Below are 24,923 nucleotides of genomic sequence, written 5' to 3'. Positions count from 1 at the left end.
ATTAAAAACTTTAATTAGCGTCTGGGTCCCCACAATTTTTTTCACTTTTCATAAACTATAAAAATTATCACTTCTACAAAGCATAGTCATTTGAAAAATTACTCAGGTAAAATCATGCATTTCGATTATTTTTGTTAGTTTTTAGTTAAAAAATTAGTAATAATAATAATATTTAAAATTTATGATAATATCATGAAATTATTTAACGTATATAATGTATATAGTAATAATAACTAATATTATTGATTAGCCTAATGAACAAATAAACATAACTAAAATCCAACCAATATTAGCCTAATGGGCTCGGCCCATTATCTCTGTTCTACCCGCCTGGATGGCGCGCAACGGTCATATTTTCTGCGCGTAATAAAATCTTACCAACCAACAATACCGATTTGCGATTCATATTCCTATTCGTGGATTACCAGATTTTTTCAAGCACAGAAATATAATCCTCGGATTTTTCCCATCAATTCTTGAAACAAAAGACTCCATTCATTAATTTTTCGAACAATCCTTGAACCCAAGTACCGTCTCGTTTCTTGAAAACAATCTTGATTTTTGTGTGTTGCTTTTTCTGCGCATCAATGGAGAATAACTCGACTAAGAAGAAGACTCAGGGTCGTCGCAAGATCGAGATGAAGAAAATAGAGAGCAAAAAGAACTTGCAAGTGACATTCACGAAACGCCGGAAAGGTCTGTTCGGAAAAGCCGCGGAACTGGCCGCTCTCTGCGGTTCGGGGATCGCGATACTCGTGCAAACGCCGGCCGGCAAGATTTCCTCATTCGGGTATCCTTCGGCTGAATCTGTCATCCACAATTATGAAAGCGCGGGTACTCCCTATAACTACAGTCCCTCGGAGGGAAACATCACAGACGCGAAGAATGGGTATTTCCAGGCCGTGGCGCGATTGGAAGAGCAAAAGAGGATCGAATCCGCGGCGAAAGAAATCTCTACCGGAGACAACGGAAAGTTCTGGTGGGATGAAGAGATTGAGGGCATGGAACTGCACGAATTGGAGGAGTACGGCGAAGCGTTGGAAAAACTACTGGAGAGAGTGACAGTCAAAGAGATGGAGGTGGCCAAAGGATCAGAGAAACAGTTGGCTTTGGATTCAGTCTCAGTCCGGCCTCCATGTCAGAATATAGCGCTTAATCTTGATGCTTTTCAAGACCAATTCAATTCTTTCATGGTAAATATTGATTCTTTAACGTTGATCAAATCTTTGAACTTGGTTATATACTTTAATATATGGGTTTTTTCCCCTTAGCTTACATTTGTTGTAATGAATTTGCAGGCGACATCAGTGGAAAGCGACGCACGAGAAGAGGAGATTCTCGGACACGTTTGGGATTTTGATGATGATCTTTGGGGCTGGAAAACGAGTTAGGTGTTTTGAATAAATTCGATAAAAAGTTTTTATTTTTTAGTGTTATCATGCAATATGTAAACTTCGTTTTCTTTGAATAAACTGTGTTAGGAATTACTCTTCCTCTTTTATCTTTTATTCGTTTATAACTAAATATATAGTGTATATATACAACAATTATTCGTTTTTCAGGTAGTGTAAAATCCCGTTGAAATTTACAAGTGATGATGTCTAAACAAATTTTGGAAAGAAAAACTATTGGGTATTTATTATTATTTTTAAACAATATTCTTCCTTATATAATAAAATTTTCAAATAATAAGTAGATTAGAAGACATTCTCACATATTTATATTTGTGTAATGGGTCGAATCAGTCCATATTTGGAGTCAAAAGTAATACATTTTTATAGGTCGGGTCATATTAGAGATACGTCTCACAAAATAACTCGTGAGACGATTTCATAGAAGTTTTAATGTCTTTCGAAATAAATTTGAAAAATTAAAATTTTTGGACCCTATTTACTCGCGTGACATATAAAACGATCGTGCATATTATTTGGACTCTAATTTTTTGTTTTTTAAGCGTAATCCATCGATTATTTTTCTTTAATGAGAGAACCGATACCATCTTTTCAATATTGATAGATACATCTCATGTTACTTGATTACAACATTGATTTTGGAATATGTATATTTTGTGGTAGTTGTTTTAAGTATTGTCCAACAAATTATTTATCAATCACCGAAGAATATGAACTTTTCACTTATGATCGTCAAGTATTGAATTATAATCAAATTGCTTCAGGTCGTCTTGAATTAGATTATAATCAAAGTGTTTTAAATCAGTTATCAGCATCAATAATTAAAAATTATACAATTCAAACAATTTCTTCAAATTCATCTCAAATAAAATATGTATAAAATTGCTATTAAAAAAACAATCCTTCATATGCAAAAGTGATTTTTTCTCAAGGATGATTTTGGCCTGGTCAACACAAATAAGGGATTGCTTTTTTCTCAAGGAATATTTTGGCTTCGTCAATACAAATGAGCGATTGCTTGGCGATCTCACCAGGTGTGATAAAAGTTTTGAAGTGTTCTGTGTTCATGCACAGTGAAATAATCTAGATCCAACCAAGAATTATCTGAACATATCGAAAAATTTATGCACATATGACTGAAATATAACCTAATGTTGCTTTTCGCCACAACCCAACAAGCTCCGATACATATCACCACTGACAGTAACTAAGCTATATACCACAATAGAAAAAATTTATATAATTTGTTCTGATAGCTATCAGCAGGTCGAGTTCCTGTCATCGCCAGCTTTCATTCTCGGTTGATATCCTCGAGCAGTCGATTTCTTGATATGGAAAACAGTGCACACAATTTCTCTACCGGCCAGCGGAGGACTTCTCTCAGGATACTGTTCTAATAAAAAAAGTCGTGGTTTCAAGAAACAGAGAAATTTGGAAATTATCAGATCTTTCGTACATGCTGCTCCGTGGACTGGCTGAGAAACGGTGCGGTGAATAAGGCTTACATTATTCTGCACAGACAAGAATCTGAATCTTCTTCATCGGAGTCACTCACATCACTACAGGAAAATAGATTGAGCCAAACATGAGAAGATGATGTGGAAAAAAAACTACATATTTAACATCTATTACGTCAACTCTAGTGAATCATATGTAACTCTTTGGTGAGATAGAAAAATATTTGTTATTCCTATTTGGATGGGATCTGGGATGGAGTTGTACCAGAGAGAATTCAATTGTTGGATTGCATCAGAGTTTGAGGGAACGAGATGAAATGTATCCTAAATTATACAACTGTTCAGTAGAAAGCATAAGCTTCGTTTATCAAGCTGAAGTGATATCGCAATGTTTTGTTCGGTTGACATGTAAGACTATGATTTCAAGAAAATATGCATACAACAGTTTCTACTCGGTGTACCCTGGTTGGTGAAATGTAAAAGTTGAGCATATTGCTATTATGCCTCTTCTATTGTTTCGGTTATGCTACATGGTACATCATCATTTAAGTTCAAAACATTCATAATCTACAACGGAAAAGCATTTGACAAATTCTACCATCAAAGTTATGCCAGGGAAGGGAACCACCACATATAACTCCATTGGCTCATACACAAGGTCTATGTTAACACTAGAATTCTTAGGTATCACAAATTAACCTTGAAGTTCGATGCTCGAAAAATGTTATTTTGTATTAAACTGCGGTGCTACATTTTAAAATGAACATAAAAAATGTCGTTAACTCAACTATAAGGAAGGTGTAATCGCCCCCAATCCGTTTCTCACTCAAGTCACTTTGTTCCATACAATGAATCCACTAACTATATCATAACTCAGAAAAATCAAATCTCAATGAAACATCTATGCGATCTATTATCTTTCAACAGAACAAATTATCAATAACAGATCACCATTTTACTAAACTATCCACGTCTTTCCTTCTATCCAATATTTAACATAATCCATTCCGCACAATAACTAAACAGTAAGAAATAGATAACTATACTCATTTACAGTAACAAACACAATACTGAGAATCAAATTTCACAATAAACACAAATGCTGCTCTATAAACTGCGAAAATAGCTACAATACCTCGGTTGAAATTCCAAGATTTCAGCTAGCTTCGATCCATCCCTATCCAACCACTGAACTTTCCTCTTAGGCTTCCCTGACTTTTTCAACAGCCCACCTTTCTTGGAGGGCAACAGTAACTGTGAATCATCATCAACATCACATTCCCCATTCAAAATTACACCATCAGATCCCAAACTATGCAAAATCTTCTTTTTTTCATCACTGTCCACGCCTTTGATTTTTGTATCCATCAAAACAACTTTGTAAAAAAAAACACTAAACAATCAAAATTCTAAGCATTTCTAACGCATAAACATATCATGATCACAAAACCCAATTCTCAAAATCAATCATACAGCATCCCAAACAACAAAAGATCTGATCTTTCCGCGAGGATTTCATGGGAGTTACCACAAACCAGGAAAAGTCCACGCATGGTTTGATTTTGGGCACCGATCAATACTCAACTGGATCCAATTGAACATAACAAGTTTCCATATTATTGAATATCTTCACGAAGCCAACACATCGACAAGATTGGTAAAACAATGACCGGAGACCCTGAAATCGTAATAATTCTAAAACAACAAAAATTAAATATAACCTATAAAAAAACTAAAAGTAAATTATGGGTTTTTTCCCCTCAGAAATGCAATGGATTACAGAAGGCATCAATCGCAAATTTTGGTTATGTAAAGGCAGAGATTTGGAAAAAGTGGTGGAAAAAGATTGAGAACCCTGAGATTGAAGTGTTCGGTTCGACTAGTGGAGGCATTTATTTGACATTTGTTATTTAGGAAAATTATCCAAATATTAAAAATAGATTACCTCAATTTTTGGTAAGTTTTATTTTTATATTAGAGTATGTATCTCGTTTACCTCAATTTTTGGTAAGTTTTATTATTATGTTAGAGTATGTATCTTGTAAGACGGTCTCACGAATTTTTATATGTGAGACGGGTCAACCCTACCTATATTTACAAGTTCTTGTCACAAAATACGACCTGTGAGACCTTCTCATACAAGTTTTTGCCATTATATTATATAGTAAATACTTAACTGAGTAGCTTTTTGTGAGACGGTCTCGAATATTTATCTGTGAGACGGGTCAACCTTATCGATATTCACAATAAAAAGTAATATTCTTAGTATAAAAAATAATATTTTTTCATGGATGATCTAAATAAGAGATCCGTCTTACAAAATACGACCCTAAGACCGTCTCACACAAGTTTTTGCCTACTTTTATCTAGAATAAATATATTTTAAATCAATTTTGGTTTTTATTTAATTTAATTTAATTGAATGATTTTTGTATTTTTTATAATGATAATTTAATAAAAAAATATTGCAGAATTTGCGAAAGCCTCAAAAATATTAAATAGTATAGATTATTGGAGTTGATATAATTAATTAATCAATTTATAATTTTTTTATTAAAGAAATATTGTTTTCTAATTAAAATTTTTTTGGAGAAATATTGGTTTAAGAAAGTTACTTGGGAAGGGGTCAAATTTTTTCAGGTGGTTTGACAAAATCCAACGGCTGAATTTTGTGGTTAGCTGGTTAGGTATATCGTTACCATTGAATAGTCTTATAATGTATTTGAATATAAATGTCTTTAAATAAGAAATAGATTCGAATAATTAATTCCTTTCCATTTTTAGAATCAAAATTATATTTGATAGTTGTTTTTAACTAATTTGACAATACATAAACATATGCTTGCATTAATTGTGTTTAGCATGATCACCCATGGATTCGACGTCGTTTTCTTCTATTTTCGATTAAATCGTTCTTTTTTTATCTATACTTCACATTTAATCTCGTTTTCTAAAACACCGTGCTTGAACTAAATTTCCACGTATTATGTGATATTTTGTAATTAAATTAAAGCGAAAATATCAAATTACATGCATTTATAAAATTGTAAAATTAAGATACTGAGAAAATTTTGATTTTATAGTTAAAAGTTGGGACTTAATTTATTTTTTTTTGGTTTCAAAATGAGAAAGTGATATATAAGATATTCTAATAAAAAAATATATAAATAACTAATCTTCCAACTCTGGGCAGGCTGGAAAAATCTGTACCTCCTTGTATATAGAATTAAATATGTGATCTTATATTCTTAAGTAGTTCAAATTTTTGTAATATAAAAATACCAATGGATAAGGTACATTAAAATGTAAGTATTATTTTACCAAGAAAAAATAGTATTGTTTATTTGGAAAAATCCAAGTGGACTCGGACTAGGGATGTAAATGAATAGAGTCGATTTACGAGTTGACTTTATAAACTTTTTATTCGTATTCTAATTTATTGAATTCGAGCCAAACTCGAAAATGTTACAATTTTTTCGAATCAAACTCGAGTAAAATTTATTTTGTTCTGTAATTCACGAGCTGTAATATCTATTAATATAATATGATTATATATATACATATTTATAGTCATTCGGGTATTTTGAACTTCCGAACATTCATTTTTAAACCTTAATGTTCAAATAATAATTCGATAAGTTCGAACACTTCGAGTTGAACTGGAGCCAACAAATTTAAATTTTTTAGACTCGAATAGAATTTGAACTCTAATATACATAAATCGAGACGAAATTAAGCTTTAAATTTTTACTAATATTCATATCGATTTGATTTATTTATACCTCGGTCTCTACAGGAGAAACTCAAACTTTAATTTACTTACTCGTCCTCGCAAGATAATCAATACTTCCTAATGATCTTTTTATCCAATAATAACTATATCCTTCTCATTCGTTGACTAAAGTATCGAGTTCTTGTCATTTTAATAAAATAATATAAAAATATCTAAAAGCATCCTTTGGATGTTGATGATCCATCAAAACCCTCATCAATTGCTCAAATGTCGATCAATATTTATATTTTAGACATATATAAGAGCCCGTTTTCCATTACATATACATAAGTTTGTTTGTATGTTGGTCTTAAATTTAATGTGGTCCATTAAATCTTTTTGGCATTGTGGGATAAGTCAAATAAAGTAATCATTTTTTTTAAAAAAAAATTATTGACTATCTCAGATTTGAACAAAAAATATTTCTTTTTGGATGGAAACGTGCCAACGAACAAAACAACTTGTTACGCCACGGTCTTTTAACATTTTTTTTGGGTAAATAATTCAATTATTTAGGTCTCCAAAATCTAGTTTTTCCCTTTTTTGGTAACAAATTGACATAGGAATTGGGGTTACCACTCTAATTTCATTTTGTTGTTTCTTTCTGTTCTATAAACATAGATGTAGATTTGATTAATAAGCCATTTGAATTGGAACTAAAAAATTTATATCTCAAGTATTTTATGATATCCCCCTAATATTTATGGTCATTATATATGACGATACATATTAATCATTTTTTATTTTATACTTATAAATATAATAAAATAGTACCTATATTGTATATAGATCAATATACAACATAAAAATAGTTCATTGGCCATAAATACATCGACATCATATTCCGGATAATAAGAGCCAGTTTGGATACAGAAGTTTGGCAAAAACTTGTGTGAGACGGTCTCACATGTCGTATTTTGTGAGATAGATATCTTATTTGGGTCATCCATGAAAAAATATCACTTTTTATGTTAAGAGTATTACTTTTTATTGTGAATATCGGTAGGGTTGATCTGTCTCACAGATAAAGATTCGTAAGACCGTCTCGCAAGAGACCCACTCCAGAAGTTTTGGATACAGAAGCTGTAACTTTAAAAAACACTTAAATAAGTATATTTTTAAAGTGTTTTTATTTTAAAAAGCAGAAACGGTTTTGAAATTTGGATAAATGTTGAAAAGTTCTTTTGATTTGATTTTATAATATTATTAGAAGCAAACGCCCAAAAACTAAAAATTCTAGCTTTGAAAAAACACCTTTTATAGTGTTTTTTTTTTTTTAAAAAAAATTTGTAATCAAACACTATAATTTTTAAGAAAAATGCTTTTTTATTTTATTTTTTAAAAAAGTGATTTTAATACATTGACTTCTCAAAACCAAATTGGCTCTAAGATTGGTGGTCTAGAATTTTCTTTAATTGATTTAAATTAACAAAAATTATACGGGCGAATAATTAGTTAGCTTGAGTTATTGTATAAAATTGTATTATATTTTTTTCGATAAATCAATTAGTTTTTTAAAGAGCAAACACTATAACAACAATCCTAGCTCCAATTGTCGATCGTCAGATACAATTATTGCACCATAACAATCTCTCTATGAATAACTATATTACTTGCAAACAATCAATGAGAAACGAATCGTTTGATTAAAATTCATAACTGGTTGTAATGTTGTAACTCAAATATTTTGAAGCACGCAGCGCCGTAAATATCATATGTTGATTGTTCTCTTAACACATACAATTATTACACCAGATTTTTTTTTTTGTGTGTGTGTGTGTGTGTCAGTAGATGAATAGAGTGAGGCAAAGGGGGCTTAGTTTGTTGCTTCAAATGGTGTTAAAAATGATAGCAGCACAGAACTTAAATTCTACTCAAAACAGATTGCTCAACCACCAAAATCTCAGCCTCTAAATAGACGTAAGAGTAAAAGAACAACAAAAACTAAAAAAAAAAAGAACAAAATGGCATGTTTTGAAAGGGCATCACCAGCACTGAAAGAAATTCTTCTCAAAGCGCACAGGTATGTATGTATGAGGCAATCCATTCTTGATTTGGTGATTTTGATTTTTAAAATTAATTGAAAGGACGAGAAACCGTAAAAGATAAATAATAATATGTTTGGTTTGAGTCGTTTGATCGATAAAGATTGAGATTAGAATTATTATTAAAAAGTAAATTACTTTTATGCGCTTATAATGTTGTTTGTGCATAACATTGTGTTCTTAATTGTTTTTTCCCTTTTCACCACAAATTCACATCATTTTCCTCTATCACCCGTAAACTGTGAACTTTCATTTTTGGACTGATAAATTTTATATAGTAATGTTTTTTTTTTTTTTTTTTGGTTTTTTGTTTACTTGTAATTCAGTTCTAGATTGTTTTTAAAGTTTACATTTGGAGTTTCAAAATGAACTTGAGAAACATTTTATTATGATAAATAAAAAAACTCAAAAACTCATGTGAGACCGTGTTACAGTTCAATTTCATGAGACAGATCTCCTATCAGACTCGACTTATTCAAAAGTATTATTTTTCACTCCAAATATAGACCTATCAACTCGTCTCAAAAAATGAATGTGTGAAACCATTTTATAGGAGATCTATTTATAAAAAAAAATTGCGTAAATATTTGATTTTCGATAGTACCATTTGTTAAATTTCTCTTGAACTAATTTTAATGATTTACTTTATAATCACCAAACCAAGTTTATAAGTGATGCATAATATTGTATTTACAAATATATCATCACCAATTTTATTATTATTTTTTTAAATGGCCCCTCGTCAAAACAATTTAAACTACAAATTTGTCTTAGAAAAATTCATTTTTATCAATATTTTAAAATATACATGTGATCAAATGCGTGTCCCCATGAATTTAGATATTTCTGTACTATATAACATTGCAAAGGTCGAAATTCATGTACTATATTTGGATCTCTAAATTCACATCCAGGGATGTTTATTGGATCGATCAATATGGAACCAGTCCTAATCTGAGCTGATTTAATATATAGTTCAATCTAACGACGACGACGCTGAATTGGTTTGGATTGCTTGAAAACGGATATCAAATCATTCTAATCCGATCTACTTGAATTCGATCCAATAATATATTTATTTTTTTATTACTTTATTTCATAAATAATATATTTATGAAAAAAGACAAAAGCTTGTGTGAGACGGTATCACAGATCGTATTTTGTGAGATAGATCTCTTATTTGGGTCATCTATGAAAAAATATTATTTTTTATGCTAAAACTATTACTTTTTATTGTGAATGTCGGTAGGGTTGATCCGTCTCACAGATTAGTATTAGTAAGACCGTCTCACAAAAGACCTACTCGTCAGTGGATCCAATCTCATATGCTACATGATTGATTTGACTTTATTATATCACACTTTGGAACGGGCACGATAACATTCACATAAAAAATTCCTCCCCCACCCCCCACATACCCCTTACCTAGAATATAATTATCTTTTATTTTTAAAATAAAATGAAACAAAACATAACAAAAATTAAAAAAAAAATCATAAAATATTGATTTTGAATAAAATATAATCCCAAAAGTATTAATAATTTATCAATGAAATGGCCTCTCCGAACTCCAAAAGCTCCTACATTTTGCCGACCTCTCCAATTATAAAATATTGATTTTGAATAAAATATACACTCTTTGGAACTAGTAAATTTTTTTTTTTTTTGGGAAAAAGGATAATACATTCTCAATCAACCAAGTTTTGGAGTACAAACGACCTCAAAAATAAGGGACAATAATCATATGAGTCTAAAGTACAACCCATGAGATAAACTTATGTCCTAAATTGTTACATAACTCATAATAATTTCCTTACATAAAATGAGACACCATAATCATATGCGATGTCAATGCATTTTTCTATGCTAAAAACGAGGTAGATATCTCATAGAGTGAGAGGGGTTCAATCTATGTTACACCGGGAGTAGAGTTATTCAGAGCTTTTGATTCTTGTTTGTCCCTCTTATTCGGCTCAGTCTATGCAACGTCGGAAGTAGCTTTACACAAGATATTCGCATGAACGTTTGAATTCAAAACAATAAAATGCATTGGGAGCCTAGACAGAGCCGAATAAGAGGGACAAACAAAAATCAAAGGCTTCGACACTACCGTGTAGTCGATATTATGTGGTCTGAACTATCGAGAGTCCCATCACACTCAAGTGCGATATGATAAAAAAAAAAACAACATCTCATGTAGAGAAATATGCAGCAAGGAAAAACAAAGCTTTTCCAATAGGAGTAAGTGGCAGCTGCATATGTTTGGCAGACAAGAGAATGTGTACTCCAAGTAGACTAGCAATTGTTAGCACAACCAGCCAGCCCAACGAGTTTCGTATCCTACATCAGCTTCCCGATCAAAATAGGCCACTCCCTGTGTATTTTTATTAAAGATGTTAATGTATGTGATCGTCTGATGAGACTCAAAAATATATATTTTTGTTTTGAATTCTGATGATCACATGAACGTCCTGTACAAAAATTCACAGCAATCTCGACGTAGCGTAAAACAAACCATCAAAATATATGCACCGAATTTATACTGATAGTTGAGTGAAAGACATCTATAATGGACACCAGTTGGCGTCGCTTTCCCAAGCCATCAAAATATATGCACCAAATATTTGTTGCTCTTTTGGGTGTAGAAAACAACATTCTTAAATTGTACCACATATATACAACAAAAAACGATTAATATATTTATTTGCACAGAAAAATCTTCCTCATAACATTCTTTATTCAAATTCAACTGTCATTCTTGATTTAAAAAAAACTACGTCCATATTTATAAGAAGAAATACAATTAAATAATATTTAGATAATGTTTCAAAAAAAAAATCACGATTAACATGATAATAGTAAACTATTAGACCTCAAAAATAAGAAAATGCTAATTCTGCGGTCTAAACGAAGGAATTTTCCAAAAAAACCGTTGCTATTCGTGACAAAACGACCAGTTTTTTTCCCAACAAAAATACTTTATTTTCACCTCCCAATTCAACATCGTCACATTACCTTGGATGGTGCAGATGTCTTTTTCCTGTGCATGTATGAGTTGCCTAGGAAGAATCTGTTAACTCTAAACAAAAAAGTGAACATCATCAGCAATGAACTAATCTCAATATTTACCATTGCTCCATGTATCACAAATTGATTGTACAAATCAGAACTGTACAAGGTTATCATAATTTTTCGAGCTTAAAACTTTCGAAAACATGGATTTATGTATGATTATTACTTATCAGAGGATCATCATTTAACAAATATGTTTGATGCGATCATAAATATTGCCGTCACTTATATTTCTGGTGTGATAAAGATCAGAAAGGCCACTGGAGATAGATCATCAAGTGCATGAATTCGGGGATGTCCGCTACCATATTCAGGTAAATTACAACTTAACTATGTTTGGAATTTATAAGTCGTGGAATTACCATCGATGAACTCCAGAATTTCCTCATAATCTCACACAGGATAAGTAGGCAGGAAAGACAAAAATCCCATTATTGAAAATTCAGTCAGTGTCATAATCAGGAACAATTTTGAAGATTTACTGATTTTTATGTCACAAGTCATGAACAAAAGGTGACATGTGGGCGATTTTAAAGATTTGAGTTACAAAACTTTATACAACTTGTATTCTATTCTTTAGAAATATCAAATACTTGTTTGTAAGTCAAGAACTAGCCAACATAAATATATCTGATATTTTACGCACCCTTTTTGGGAATTTTTTTAGTGACTGAAAGCTGACTATCTCTGTATCTATTGTGTAACAGAGCGCAACATTGGATCCCTTTTATATGTATTTATCGATTTCAACGCCGGTTCTGCAACTCTCACCGGAGCTTCCAAAACACACGCTAAAAATGGTTAAGGGAATTTGTCCTAATGTGATAGAGATCATTGAACCTCCAAGAGAAGGGTATCAACTAACTCTGAAGCTAAACTTTAGTAGAATCCTAAAGAGTAAAGGTTGGCATATGTATTATTCTTTATAAAATTACAAGCCAAAGTTATTGGTATTTTTCAGTCAAGGCGATGCTTGTTAACGTCTGCTAGCATGTCCTCTTTTCAGCCTCAGTGAGGATGATAACGGAGATTTCTTCAGTCCGAGCAGTGATCCTGAGCTCTCAACTTGAGGAAATATTAAGGAATGCTGATTTGCACGAAGGATCGCGAGGGATGTATCGACCAATAAAACTCGTCTATCATCCGAGAGAGCCCTTTTTTATCATCAAAGGGGTAATATTTCATGACCTGTTGATTCACAGCAAGAAAACATATCAGTGTCGTTCCTCAAAATTAAAGCAACATATATAAAACGATCTATCATAACACTAGGGATGTAATCGAGTCGAGCCGAGCCGAACTCTTGAATGTTTGAGCTTGTTTCGTTTATAATCGAGCCGAGCTCGAGCTTTATTTAACGAATATATGCATGGCTCACGAGCTTATTCAAGCCTTTATCGAGCCTAAACAAGCTTAATAAATATGAATTGTATATTAAAATTTTCATTAAATTAATTAAAAAGTAAATTATATATTCTTATTAAAATTTGTAAATTTATAATAATAAATAAATTTAATAGATTTTTCTATATATTTCATAAATAACATGCAAAATCAATAAATCAAATATCAAAACTATTATTTTTCATTTAAAAGATTACTCATGAACTTACCAACGAACATGTTCACGAGCTAACGAGCCGAATACTGTAAAAGCTTGAGTTTGATTTGTTTATCTTAACGAGCCTCATTAAACGAGCTCAAACGAGCTTTTATCGAATCGAGCTTCGAATAGCTCACAAACGGTTTGGTTCGTTTACATCCCTGCATAACACACGTTCAGTGATTTTGGAAAAAGGACACACTTGATGTTTTCCATGCTTATCACAACATATATACAACAGAAGAGACCGTAGGAAAAATTTCACATCATTGTCATGTTTTCCAAGAAAACTTTTATTTGCTGCTCTGATATTTAGGTTCCACACGGGGTGTTACCTCACAAGATGAGTTTATGCACCTCACTAATAGCAGAACAACGCCTTGACAGCTAGAAAAGATCACCACAATACTCCCAATGCACTTCAAGGAAGAAACAGATGCGATCATTGCGGCATCCTTCTTTCAGGTAACTCAAGCCATACCAAGGAAAGAGCTGTCATCATTTTACATTACAACAGCGTTATACATACGAGTTGCTGAAGGAGGCAAAATCTGTCCACCAGGAACTTATGGATGCGGGAAACTCAGGAGTGTGTACTAAGGCTCCTCTTTGCGTTTGGTCCCCTATCCCACCTCCAGAGTTGAGAGGAGAGCCCATTGAAGACCTCAGGACCAGTGGTGGATTTGTTTCTTTTGGTATGATCAGGACACAATCACAAGAGTATATTCAAGTAACATTGAAAGCTCATAAATTTTTTGTGGCTCACAATTTACCACATTCCTACTGCATGATATTCGAAGAAATTACTTCTCGGCACGTCAAAGGAAAGAAACTGGACAAGACAGTATGGAAATTACTGAACTTCCATGCATTTGTGAACTATCATGTGAAGGTACATTATTTCATGAGATATAATGTACAAATCTTGCTCAAGTTCTAGTGCTAATTACAAGTCTCAAACAGAGTACACGAAGCTTCATACAGAGAAGGATGAGAACGCGTCTCGAAAGCTTGGTTCAGGTACCGGTAACAACATACACTAGCTCTACAGATGTAAAACAACTCTTGATTCTATTACTTGGGGCATATTTTTGTAAGAATCATCCATGAACTGTGCATCATTTGTGCGTTGCAGCGCTTGCAGGACGTGGGAATCAAAGAAGATCAGCAGATTGCTAAGAAAAAGTCCAAAAGTAAGGCGGTTCACTAAGAAATCACGGCATTTCTCTCTCTAACTCGAGATGAAGCTAAAATTTCTTGTGCAGGATATAGATGCATGAGAAAATGGATAAGTTTCTCAAAACATAGCCTCCTAGAAAGAAAACACAACTTCAGCAACAAGTTCAGGAGAATTGGTTTCAGAATCAAAATCCGTGGCTTCAACCATTTTCGGAGACCATGGCTGACAATACCCAAATTTTCGGGGATGACAAGATACACAAGATTGGACTAGTGATGCTGTTTCAAATTAATCTCAAGGAGAGTGATTTCAAATCAGCTCCAACATGCAGTGTGCTAATATTGGTACTGGATATCGTAGCATATACATACAAGAACTGCATTTTAAGTGCATTTATATATCCATACCCATGTTTGGAAAACAATTTCAGTAGGTGTCTTAAGTTGACTAGGGATCTTCATTACATAAATGTAATCTATGTTTGAAGTAAACTATTATGGCTAAAATGCTTCGATAGTGGCGGTTGACAGGTACATGTAGATACGTATACAGAAAGTTCGATCCCTGCCCTCTGCGCCTTCGGATGAACCCTGGTGGTAATAACATCCAACCCAACCTATGCCAATACTTCACATTTAAACCGTCTCTAGTAGCAGCGTTTCTTGTAGTGGATCATCGTTTGCATTCCTACATATTATATCCAAATACTTCTAATGCTTAACATTCATGAAAAAATGCAGTGATTAACAATGCAGATGCATGTTTTGCAAATTCGAAACACAACAATTCAAAAGATATATAAAAAAATGTATATACTGACCACAAAACCACAAGTGAACATATATTTCCGAGGTAACATCCACCATCACAATAATTATGTCATGCAAGAGAAATTTTTATTTTTCCAGATAATTTTTTTTTATAACAAAATATTTTAATTTAAGATATTTCAGTAAGAACCACAAATATCGGTTATGGTATATATGATTACAATTAATCCCATAAATTTTGTGTGAATTACTTTTCAATTAATACCATCAATTTACCATGAATCCTTTTTTTTGTTTTGTTTTTATCAATTCCAGTTTAATATATTTATTCTCCGTTAAATCATTTAAATTTTTATTCCTAAAGTAAAAAGTTTTAACTTGTAAAATTAGTAGATTTTTGAGAAAAACCAAAAGTAATTATTTTTTTAAAAAAAACAATTGACGTCCTCAAACTTGATAATCCTCGATATACATCACAAAAATTTCATCTGTGACAGTTACATGATTAATTTTATTTTATTTTATTTCCCCTTTTATAAATACATCATGCACCATTGGAATGAGAAAATAGGAATTGTTGACTTAGGACCCAAGTAGGTGTTAATATTATTTAATGGTTTTAATGTATTCAATTTTTGAGCTGAGGGTCGTAAGGAAATTCAACAGCGCTCTGGTGCGTATTTATTTATTATAAACCAGTAGGCCATACAATAAAGAAAGACCAGAGGTTTATCAAGTCTAAAAAAAAGAAAATACTGATAGAAAAATTATTGAGTTTTTCGATATATCAAAGTTATCGAATCTGAAAGTACAAATATCATCGATATATTGAAAATTTTGGTATGATATGATAATATTATTGAAATAGTCGGTTCAATATCGGTAAGAAATTTTGAAAATTTCGGCATATATTATAAATTTAAAAATATAATATTTTTAAGTAATGAAATTATAAATAAAATAAGAAAGCTAAAATCAAAGAGAACCAATTTTAAAAACTAATGATATTCCCAAAAATCAAAACCACTCCGGTCCTCATTTTCATTTTATGAACCAAGGGTTTTTTCCCGCTAATGATGATATCATACCAACATCTCGATATCTCAAATATTCGATATGCTTACTTGTATCATATTGAAATCTCGATGCACCGAAATCGAAAATTTTCGATATACCATGTCGAACGGCCCATTATTCAAACAACCTATTATTAACCACTCGATATGAACAAACACTTGTTATTATATCAAAAGTTATAATCGATGACAACGCCATATTATTAAATCAATTGCCACATCAACTCTCCGACGATCCCCTCAAGAGAGTTCTGGCGAGCTCAGCTCATCCGTTACATCATCAGATAACTCCGAGAATCGATATGACAACGAATCAAAGTCGGTGTCGACAACAATACTGGGGATCACTAACACGAGACTTTCTGCCATTTTGGCGAGATTACTACACAACAGAGAATAGTTCGGACACCATTCTAGTACCTCATGTTTATCACCATGTTACAAATCCAAACTAAGATTTAATTACAATAGTGTCTCCAAAAAAAAGAAGCAAGAAGATCCATAATGTCGAAATTTTAAAAATAGTAGTGTACCATCTCCAATATTTCATATTTTTTTATATATAAAATCCATTATCATCAATATATTCAGATGTAATCCTTGTTTTTTCTTTTATAAAGAAATGAAATAATTGTACAAAAGGATCACTAAAACTCCGATTTCAAATTATCTCGTAATAGACATGGAAAACTATGCAGCTATCTACAACTATTATGGAACTAGAATTTGTGAGACTGGGTTTGCACTAAACTTTAGAGATAATAGCTTAAATGATCTCCATCTCGTCCACACAATCAAGAAGGTCACAAAAGTCCAGACAAATCACATCATTGAAATAGTACAAATTCAAGATATCAATTCAAAAATATTACAGCACTATTTGGTGGACAAAATATCAGTAATAGAATTGGTATCGAAAATACCTCACAGCAGGTACATGCATTTTTCTATCGGGTCACAATTCGAACATGAAATGGAAAGAAAAAAGATCAACCTCATGGCCTGAGGATCAATCTTCACACGTTGTAACGACTTTTGGCTGATCTTTCTCTCTTCGCATCATCCTACATCGACCGAGAACAAATAAGAATAGGAACCAACTATAGCAGAACAGAAAAAGTAAGAATAGCAATGAAGCGTACATGGAAGTTGTAATAGATTTTATCTGTGACGTCAATGATCTCCTTCCACTTCCTTCCAATGCCCATCTGTGCACAAAAATAGTAAAAGAGTTTTAGAGATGACAGTACTTTGATTTCAAATAAAGCACAATGAAGATCAAGAATATAGCATATGATCGTCAAATCATTCATATAAGTTTTTAAAAGCCAGTGCTGTAATCGTTGAGGAATTTACCAGTCGCAAGGCGAAAAACTGCTCGTGTGGAGTGTGTGTATAGGTGGTGACCTCAGACATACTCATTTGCAAATTCACCTAATGATATTTAAATAAAAGAGTCTAAAACTAACATTATTTCCAGAGAATAATGTTGACAATACAGATGCATCACATGGTTAGCACACTGCTCATGACATAACATGTCACTTGAAAAGGGTAAAATATTCAAATCGTCTCCAGTCTCTCATCTTACTGAAATAAATTGGTATTACATTGTTTCAGTCACTTAAAATCTAATGCAACTTCTACTTTGCATACAACTGTTATTCAAGGTTCTAAAATTCGCTAGACGATAGTCGGGCGCCAGACCAGCGGCTAGCGCCTAGGCGGGGGACTAGGCGCTGCTAATCGGATTCTACGTACCAAGGACTTTCACACTCACCTGAAACGAGGAGACTGAGATAATGACAAAACCAGATGAAGTTGCTTAATAAAATGGTACCAGAATCAGTGATGAAAATTCTTCAAATCTGTTTCATGTACTTGAGGTAGCAAAGACAAATATATCAAGAAATGCAAGAAACCGAAAGAAAAAAGAGGTAGAAGAAAGACATCACTGCTGCTCCACAAGACTGGAGATGTAAATATTTCCCATCAGGCTTCTCGATTTCTTTGGTGCTGCGTTAGATTTAGGGCAACCTCTTTTCAGCTTTTAATTTTTTAATTGGACTTTAAATATTAAAACCCTAAATAATTTTTTTTCAAAACAAATCAGGCCTATTTAAGGGTGTCCAGACCCACCTAGGCTAGCCCAAGCGGGCCCAGGAGCACCCAGGAGCCTAGGCTGGCCGCCTAGCACCTTATCGGTGCGGTAGGTCGCCGCCTAGCGCCTAGGCGGCGCCTAGGGCGCATTTTAGAACATTGCTGTTATTTAGTCCCTAATTTCAAATATTTTGTAACACGCCTGCTATGCAAACACTATTTGAGTAAGGAAATTTTTTGCTCAAAAAGTAGTTTCACGGAAGTCAAAACATAACACAATAATCTCTAAAATGGCGGATAAATTAACAAAAAAAACAGAAAGTTCAGAACAACACATCATAAAGGTTTTTTAATAACAAATTAGATTTTTTTTTGACAAATTGTGGGGTTTTCAGGGGAATAAACACAAAACATAAGAATCCACCGGTTTCTTTGGTTTTTACCAGAATCCGCCATTTGTTTGTTTGTTTGTTTTTCTTAAAGCATTTGGATGTCGGCATAACCGGTCAACAACTACACAGGGGCGTAGCAACTTTGAGCTGCTTCATTTATTTGTAACGTTTTATAAATTTATATTTCTTCTATAAGTAAATCTCATTTGTTAACCCAACTTCAGGCTCTCTCCATTCTCATTCATCTCTCCAATAATTATCCACATACTATGCACCACAATTTATCAGAGTATATTCTCTCTCTGAAAACTCCAATTTTATTTTCTAACCTCTAACATGATTTATGTCCTAAATCATTCTGATGAAACTTTGAGGTACTATCATCAAGAGAATGTTATTTACACTCCATTTTTTAAAAGGATACTTAGTCATAAATAATCAAAGTATATGTTAAAAATGCTAAGGTGTTTTATGAGTTTAAATAAATTGTTAGTTTAAACAAAAATTTTATGAGTTTAAATAAATTGTTAGTTTCCTATCCAAAAAAAAAAATGCTAAGGTATTTTATCTTATCTTTTTTTCTTAAATTAATTTATTACACTCTCAATTCTTGAATGAAGTTGTCCAAGGCTCTAATTAATTAAAAATTATTATAGTTAAAATTTCCAACATCTTTAAATGTAGAAAAATACACAAAAATAGAAATAAAAAATATTCATTAAACTAATTGTTACTTTTATTTTCATTTTCATTATAGATTATATTTTATTTATCATTTTTTAAATCAAGTGATTTTACACTTATATTTTTAAATTTTAATATCTTATTCCATCTCTTCTTACTTTATTATACAACTTACAAATATTAATCACAATGTCTTACAAAATTATGGATACTAACAAAAAAATTCATAATAATTAATATTATAAGAATAGTAAATGATAGTTTTGCTGTTATTATTATTATTAATCAATAGCTACCGCGTAGTATATGAAATATTATAGGAAAATCAACATCGAGAATAGAGAGGATGTTGGCTAAACAAATGAGATTGATTTACAAAAGATCTTTTAAATTTTGTTATTGGTGACCAGTCACGCCAACATTCAAATGTTTTTTTAATACAAATTTTGCCATAATCCACAGGTGGAACCAACAAACTCTGCACATTAATTTTTTTAAAATAAAAAAACCGAAAGAATCCTCCAACCAGTGGTCAGTAATGTTTTGTACATTCGTCAAGATTTTTATATCTGAAAATATAATTTATTAAATGATAGTATATGAGCATTAGATGGATAATGTGCTATTGACCCAAACAACCTTACTAGATCCAGTTACAACAAGAATTAGTCTTTGGTGAAAATAAAAAACATTCATTTTAGACATTTCAATATCAAACCACCTACATTGTTTATTTATTTATATATTGTAAAAATTACAACATTGACCTAAGTTTCCAGACCAAATAGATGATGAAACATCATCTTAAGAAATTAACACACATGCGGATGATTTTAAGGTTATCCCTTCTAATAAAAATTATGCATAATTGCAAGCATAACCTCACAACTCATTTTTGAAGATGTGTCAGGTTAAGGTTTTTTTTTTATCAGGGTCTGCTATTGCATTGTTTAGGTCATTCAGGAATTGTTTCATTTTGTATCGCCATATAAATTTGTCAACTAATGGTACATAGATCAATAGTAACAGTAAAACAGACAATTGAGAGAGCATCATTAGCTGATTCAATCATTGCCAAACAAATAAAATCTGGGGAAAATTATATTTCTAAGAACTAACTTAAAGAAAAATACCTGAAGTGCTTCATTCGCAGCAGTCTTAGTCCACAGAGATAGTTTGTCTTGCTTTTGGCGCACGTTGGCAACCACTCCACAAATCTCATTAGCATCATCAAATTGCTCTCCAATTAAAGCCATTAACTAACAAAAGAAATATTGATTCAAACACAAACATTTTTGAGAAAAAAGACAATGAATTCCAGCATCATTGTTATAAATATGCCAGAAACTAAGAACAAGGGATGACTAGAATTTTTTACAGTTTCAAGCCACATGTCATCAAGATCAGCCTTTTTGGTGTTGTTTGATGTAACAGTCCATTTGCCTCCACTAGCACACTCAGGGTCTTCCCATTTGGGCTCAACTCCAGCTCTGAATAAGTGAAAGTCTGCATTCCCAGGCAACTTGCTGGGTCTAAATATCTGGTCATACAAACTGCGAGAAAAATCATAATTTCATTTGACGTGATAACATGAGAGCATCTACGATAATGTCCACACTTACAATACAAGCATAAAACAAATATTCATGCAGATTGATGTTTAATACAACCTGACCTTAATGAACTGTTCTTCAAGTGAAGTTATTGATGAATTATGGTACATTTCAAGCATTCATGCAGTAGTGATCATGAAATTTATAACAGATATAATAGTAATATAAAAACTTCAACAATTTGCATTTCAGGCACTTGACAAAAATTTATATTTGACAAACAGCAAATCCAACAGAAAACAGGACAAATGACTTAAATGTTCCGTCTCATGAGGTATAATAAATCACACTAAACCAGGGTGGTTGAAATGTGAATGGAAATCATCAAGGAAAAATATGAGACTCTGAAGACCAGAGATCTAAATAAAGAAGTTTATTCCAAAGAAAATCTCATCACATACACAACTTGCCATGGCTATTTCATGACTCCGACTTTTCCTCATACTTATTGTTATATGAGATTGAATATGATAAAGATACTGCAGTATTAATTCAAGATATAAGTCTGATGCCAGAAAAATATTCAAGGAACTTGGATGGTTTTTAAACAATATAAGGGCAAAGAAGTAGCTACTTTTTATGTCAGGCCAAAAAAAAGTAAAATGACAAATGGATAAGAGACTCAGACACTGCTGCACTGCCAAACACAAAATGCACGAGCAGAAAGGATGAGACAAGGGATAAAACTATCTCCAGTCAACTGTCAAAACTAACTATGGCTGTGAGCCTGTGACGAAGAAGGGTTACAATTTATAGCAATTTCATATTTCTTACTGAATTTTTCAGAAGTATAATTCTAAATAACACAGAAGTTCAAATCCTTAACAACTTGACCATAGGTGTAAGCAAACCTCCCGAAGGAATCCAGTGAGCATCTCTAAAGATTTAGGGAGGGGAGCTAGAAATATATGCAGTTTCTACCTTTGACATGAAATGGCTCTAATACGCAAACATCAACCACCGACATAAAGTAGATTTAACTGAAAAGCATATCATATTCGAGATCCAAATTATATTCCAAAACAAAACAGAACATTCCAAAACAAAACAGAACATATGGTTTCTAATTAATGGAGTTCGAGTTTTGGTGTAGACAACAGCATTAAGTTGAAAAATTATAAATTTCTTCTTTCATTTTCAACTGTCAGGTGACTAGTTAATATATTTTTCAATCACAAGTTAAAAAGATCCAAGTATTCAGTATCATTGGGATGTTAGCGACAAAAAATATCATTGTTTTACGAATTGATAGACCTTGCACAGATTTTGAATGATGAACTCATAATAATTAAACACATCAAGCAGCGTAGCGCAGGGATTCCAATTTCATAAGAATCAATAGCTTGGTTTTATTTGAGAGTTTCACCAGTTTCATAAGCAAGATTCACATGAGAAAAAAAATATCATCAATAGGATTGCACTTGATGAAGTTTGTCCACATAAAACTCACTCCCAGATTTCTTAGAGCTATATGGTTATGATAAATTTGACCAGTTTTGAATCAAGTGGAAGAATTAAAAGCATGCACATCTGGAAAGTACAAACAAAGATTAACTTATTTAAACTGGTAAACATGCTTACATTTCACTACATAAGGCTGAGAAGACTCGTTATCATCTCAACTTTCGTATGATCCAAGAAAGTCAAATTTAAGGATTCTCTAATCAAAGCTTCTGCCAGAAACACTTTAATTGGTCATTCATTGAATAAATGGGGATAGAAATTCTAAAGCATCCAACTATGAATTGATCACCTTCGATACAGAACTTAATGGCTAATGCTACCTAAGGCTCAATGACTAAGAGTAGAAAATAAGACCTATGACAAACTGGTCCTGTCAAGGGATTCACCAAGATTTCAGTTTCAGATAACTGATGATCCTCAAAATCCGAAGTCTGGGTAGTCGATTCTAGTAACAACCCATAAAAAGATGAAAACTTGAAAATTTAGGATCTTGAGTAATTAAATATCTGCCTGCCAGATGATCACCTCCTTATTTCTCCCTTTTTTCAAATAAGTTTTCTAATTAAATTTGCATTTTGAGGGGATATCCATTCTACCAAATAATGAAAATGGTGATAGTCATAGAACAGAAAAAAATACCACGTGATTGTCTAATTCTAATCACAATTAAAAAGAAGGATTCAGTAATATATAGTTTCTCAATCAATTATCACTATGACATGAGCCATTCTGATTGTTTATCGCAAGCAAACATGTAATGCTTTCCAACAATAGAAAGTGTTTAAACTTTATGTCAACATGTAATGCTTTCCGACATAGAAAGTGTTTAAACTTTATGTCAATTGTTTCTTCACGATGCTGATGATAATAAACTAAATTTATTTCATACTCTATTTTATGATAGTCTGTGCCTCTGTGGGTTATATACGCCCTCATCTTTTCCACATTGGATTTTCATGATATGAAGCACATTATAATTTTTTTTTGTTAATGTATTAAAGAAGAATCCAAATATTTCCACCGATTTGAACAATTTATCGCATCATTTTGCCAATTCAATTTGTCAATTCAGCCACTTATTGAATATTTTTAAAGTTCACTTATTTAATCAAATAGTTTTGAAAGTACATCAATGCTGTAAATAATTTTATAATTTGAATAAATAAGAAAAAATATTAGTTAATTTAAATGGTCTTTTGCAAAAATTGTAAGTCATACACACCAATTAGTCTGGTCGATGTAATTGAAATATATGATTACAAGTACTTGATCAATTAATTTACTTTCAAAGAAATATGAAATGAGTGCTTGATAATTCTAGAGGAACATGGATCCATCAATAATACAATGGGTTAGAGGATCAGCAGGTACAGTTGAAAACAAAACTATTTATCAATATAAAGAGCTTCCATATTTAAAAAGAAAAGTACCAATCATGTTCACAAGCAACGCACCAACATTAGAACACCCTCCCAAAAAAAAGAACTTGCCCTTGATCATCAAAGGACCAATCATCAGCGAAAACCCGCTAGCAAGAAGACAGACCATAAATCAAAACAATAGATAAACATAACAACATACCACCAGAATTCTTCGACAGTGTCAAATGTATAGCCTTTACGAAGAGAAGAGCCCCAGGCCGCCCCCTGTTTCGGCTTGTCGTACCAGAACGTCCACTTCCTCTCCAGCTTGTGCGGCTGTTTCTCCACCGCCTCCCCCTCCGCCTCTCCCTCCACCTCCGCCGCCGCCTCGCTAGACATTCTATCAAATCCCGAGAAAATATGTGTTTCACTGAGGGAAAGAAATTAGGGCGAGATTTTTGTGGGCTAAACGGCGCTTTAAGAGGTCTATTGTAAGCTCCATCACTTTCTTTTATTAATTTGTTTTTTTTTAATTATCATTATTATTTTAATATTTTATATTATTTATTGGTCAAATTTTAAATAAATCGTCAATTTTAGTATATTTTAGAATTTACTCTTATCAATCAAAAGTTAGTTTAAATTTCATACTATAATCAAGATTTTGCAAAATCATTCTTGAACTCTCTTTTCGGTACGTGACGTTATATCTATCCAGTTTGCCTAAAAACGTAAGATTGCGCAAAGTTTCCAGTCTATATACCATTAATTAAGGGGTTTTTTAATAGCTCATCATGCTTTCATATAATAATTTAAACATTTTTACGTCTTTGACAAGAATGTCGTTGGGTTGTATCTATCGAGTTTTACAGACTATTTCCCACAGTCTCACCACGCAGTCGCAACAGATGGTTTCTGATAT

General features: G+C 32.3%; 4 protein-coding genes across 5 annotated transcripts; 2 read left to right on the top strand and 2 right to left on the bottom strand.

Annotated features, from left to right (window-relative positions):
* Positions 1 to 361: 361 nt before the first annotated feature.
* Positions 362 to 1,436, top strand: LOC142550859 (agamous-like MADS-box protein AGL29). The gene is made up of 2 exons (XM_075659906.1): positions 362 to 1,193; positions 1,299 to 1,436. Exons 1-2 carry the CDS (start codon positions 588 to 590, stop codon positions 1,389 to 1,391), a joined length of 699 nt encoding a protein of 232 aa, XP_075516021.1. The 5' UTR covers positions 362 to 587; the 3' UTR covers positions 1,392 to 1,436.
* Positions 1,437 to 2,491: 1,055 nt separating this feature from the next.
* On the bottom strand, positions 2,492 to 4,753 carry LOC142551246 (uncharacterized). 2 transcript variants are annotated; one of them, XM_075660376.1, is made up of 3 exons: positions 4,005 to 4,753; positions 2,918 to 2,971; positions 2,492 to 2,800 (listed from the first exon to the last, which is right to left on the bottom strand). In XM_075660376.1, the coding sequence occupies exons 1-3, from the start codon at positions 4,235 to 4,237 to the stop codon at positions 2,704 to 2,706; spliced, it is 384 nt and encodes a 127-aa protein (XP_075516491.1). In that variant the 5' UTR covers positions 4,238 to 4,753; the 3' UTR covers positions 2,492 to 2,703. The 2 variants fall into 2 exon arrangements, with proteins under 2 accessions (XP_075516491.1, XP_075516492.1); XM_075660377.1 differs by having other exon boundaries at positions 2,492 to 2,805; positions 4,005 to 4,751.
* A 3,833-nt stretch (positions 4,754 to 8,586) lies between these two features.
* Positions 8,587 to 15,262, top strand: LOC142550858 (actin-related protein 2/3 complex subunit 2B). Its single transcript, XM_075659905.1, has 10 exons — positions 8,587 to 8,664; positions 12,006 to 12,072; positions 12,466 to 12,661; positions 12,765 to 12,931; positions 13,749 to 13,826; positions 13,924 to 14,056; positions 14,162 to 14,253; positions 14,325 to 14,381; positions 14,497 to 14,554; positions 14,627 to 15,262. Exons 1-10 carry the CDS (start codon positions 8,606 to 8,608, stop codon positions 14,812 to 14,814), a joined length of 1,095 nt encoding a protein of 364 aa, XP_075516020.1. The 5' UTR covers positions 8,587 to 8,605; the 3' UTR covers positions 14,815 to 15,262.
* Positions 15,263 to 17,214: 1,952 nt separating this feature from the next.
* LOC142551245 (eukaryotic translation initiation factor) lies at positions 17,215 to 24,486 on the bottom strand. Its single transcript, XM_075660375.1, has 5 exons — positions 24,222 to 24,486; positions 20,942 to 21,116; positions 20,697 to 20,822; positions 17,530 to 17,595; positions 17,215 to 17,451 (listed from the first exon to the last, which is right to left on the bottom strand). The coding sequence occupies exons 1-5, from the start codon at positions 24,398 to 24,400 to the stop codon at positions 17,404 to 17,406; spliced, it is 594 nt and encodes a 197-aa protein (XP_075516490.1). The 5' UTR covers positions 24,401 to 24,486; the 3' UTR covers positions 17,215 to 17,403.
* Positions 24,487 to 24,923: the final 437 nt, after the last annotated feature.

This window comes from Primulina tabacum, chromosome 7, assembly GCF_025594145.1.
Source record: "Primulina tabacum isolate GXHZ01 chromosome 7, ASM2559414v2, whole genome shotgun sequence".
NCBI classification, from domain to species: Eukaryota; Viridiplantae; Streptophyta; class Magnoliopsida; order Lamiales; family Gesneriaceae; genus Primulina; species Primulina tabacum.
This window is presented reverse-complemented; position numbering and strand designations above follow the sequence as displayed.

What these genes read in the sequence shown, in the direction of transcription:
- LOC142550859 (XM_075659906.1), top strand. Translation starts at nt 588, where the DNA reads ATGGAGAATAACTCGACTAAGAAGAAGACTCAGGGTCGTCGCAAGATC. An exon ending in ACCAATTCAATTCTTTCATG is followed by an intron (nt 1,194 to 1,298) that starts GTAAATATTGAT and finishes ATGAATTTGCAG; the next exon opens with GCGACATCAGTGGAAAGCGA.
- LOC142551246 (XM_075660376.1), bottom strand. Translation starts at nt 4,237, where the DNA reads ATGGATACAAAAATCAAAGGCGTGGACAGTGATGAAAAAAAGAAGATT. An exon ending in ATCTTGGAATTTCAACCGAG is followed by an intron (nt 2,972 to 4,004) that starts GTATTGTAGCTA and finishes ATTTTCCTGTAG; the next exon opens with TGATGTGAGTGACTCCGATG. An exon ending in TCTTGTCTGTGCAGAATAAT is followed by an intron (nt 2,801 to 2,917) that starts GTAAGCCTTATT and finishes TTATTAGAACAG; the next exon opens with TATCCTGAGAGAAGTCCTCC.
- LOC142550858 (XM_075659905.1), top strand. Translation starts at nt 8,606, where the DNA reads ATGGCATGTTTTGAAAGGGCATCACCAGCACTGAAAGAAATTCTTCTC. An exon ending in CCTTTTTTATCATCAAAGGG is followed by an intron (nt 12,932 to 13,748) that starts GTAATATTTCAT and finishes ACGCCTTGACAG; the next exon opens with CTAGAAAAGATCACCACAAT. An exon ending in TGGTGGATTTGTTTCTTTTG is followed by an intron (nt 14,057 to 14,161) that starts GTATGATCAGGA and finishes TGATATTCGAAG; the next exon opens with AAATTACTTCTCGGCACGTC.
- LOC142551245 (XM_075660375.1), bottom strand. Translation starts at nt 24,400, where the DNA reads ATGTCTAGCGAGGCGGCGGCGGAGGTGGAGGGAGAGGCGGAGGGGGAG. An exon ending in ATGACATGTGGCTTGAAACT is followed by an intron (nt 20,823 to 20,941) that starts GTAAAAAATTCT and finishes TTCTTTTGTTAG; the next exon opens with TTAATGGCTTTAATTGGAGA. An exon ending in AAATCTATTACAACTTCCAT is followed by an intron (nt 17,452 to 17,529) that starts GTACGCTTCATT and finishes CGGTCGATGTAG; the next exon opens with GATGATGCGAAGAGAGAAAG.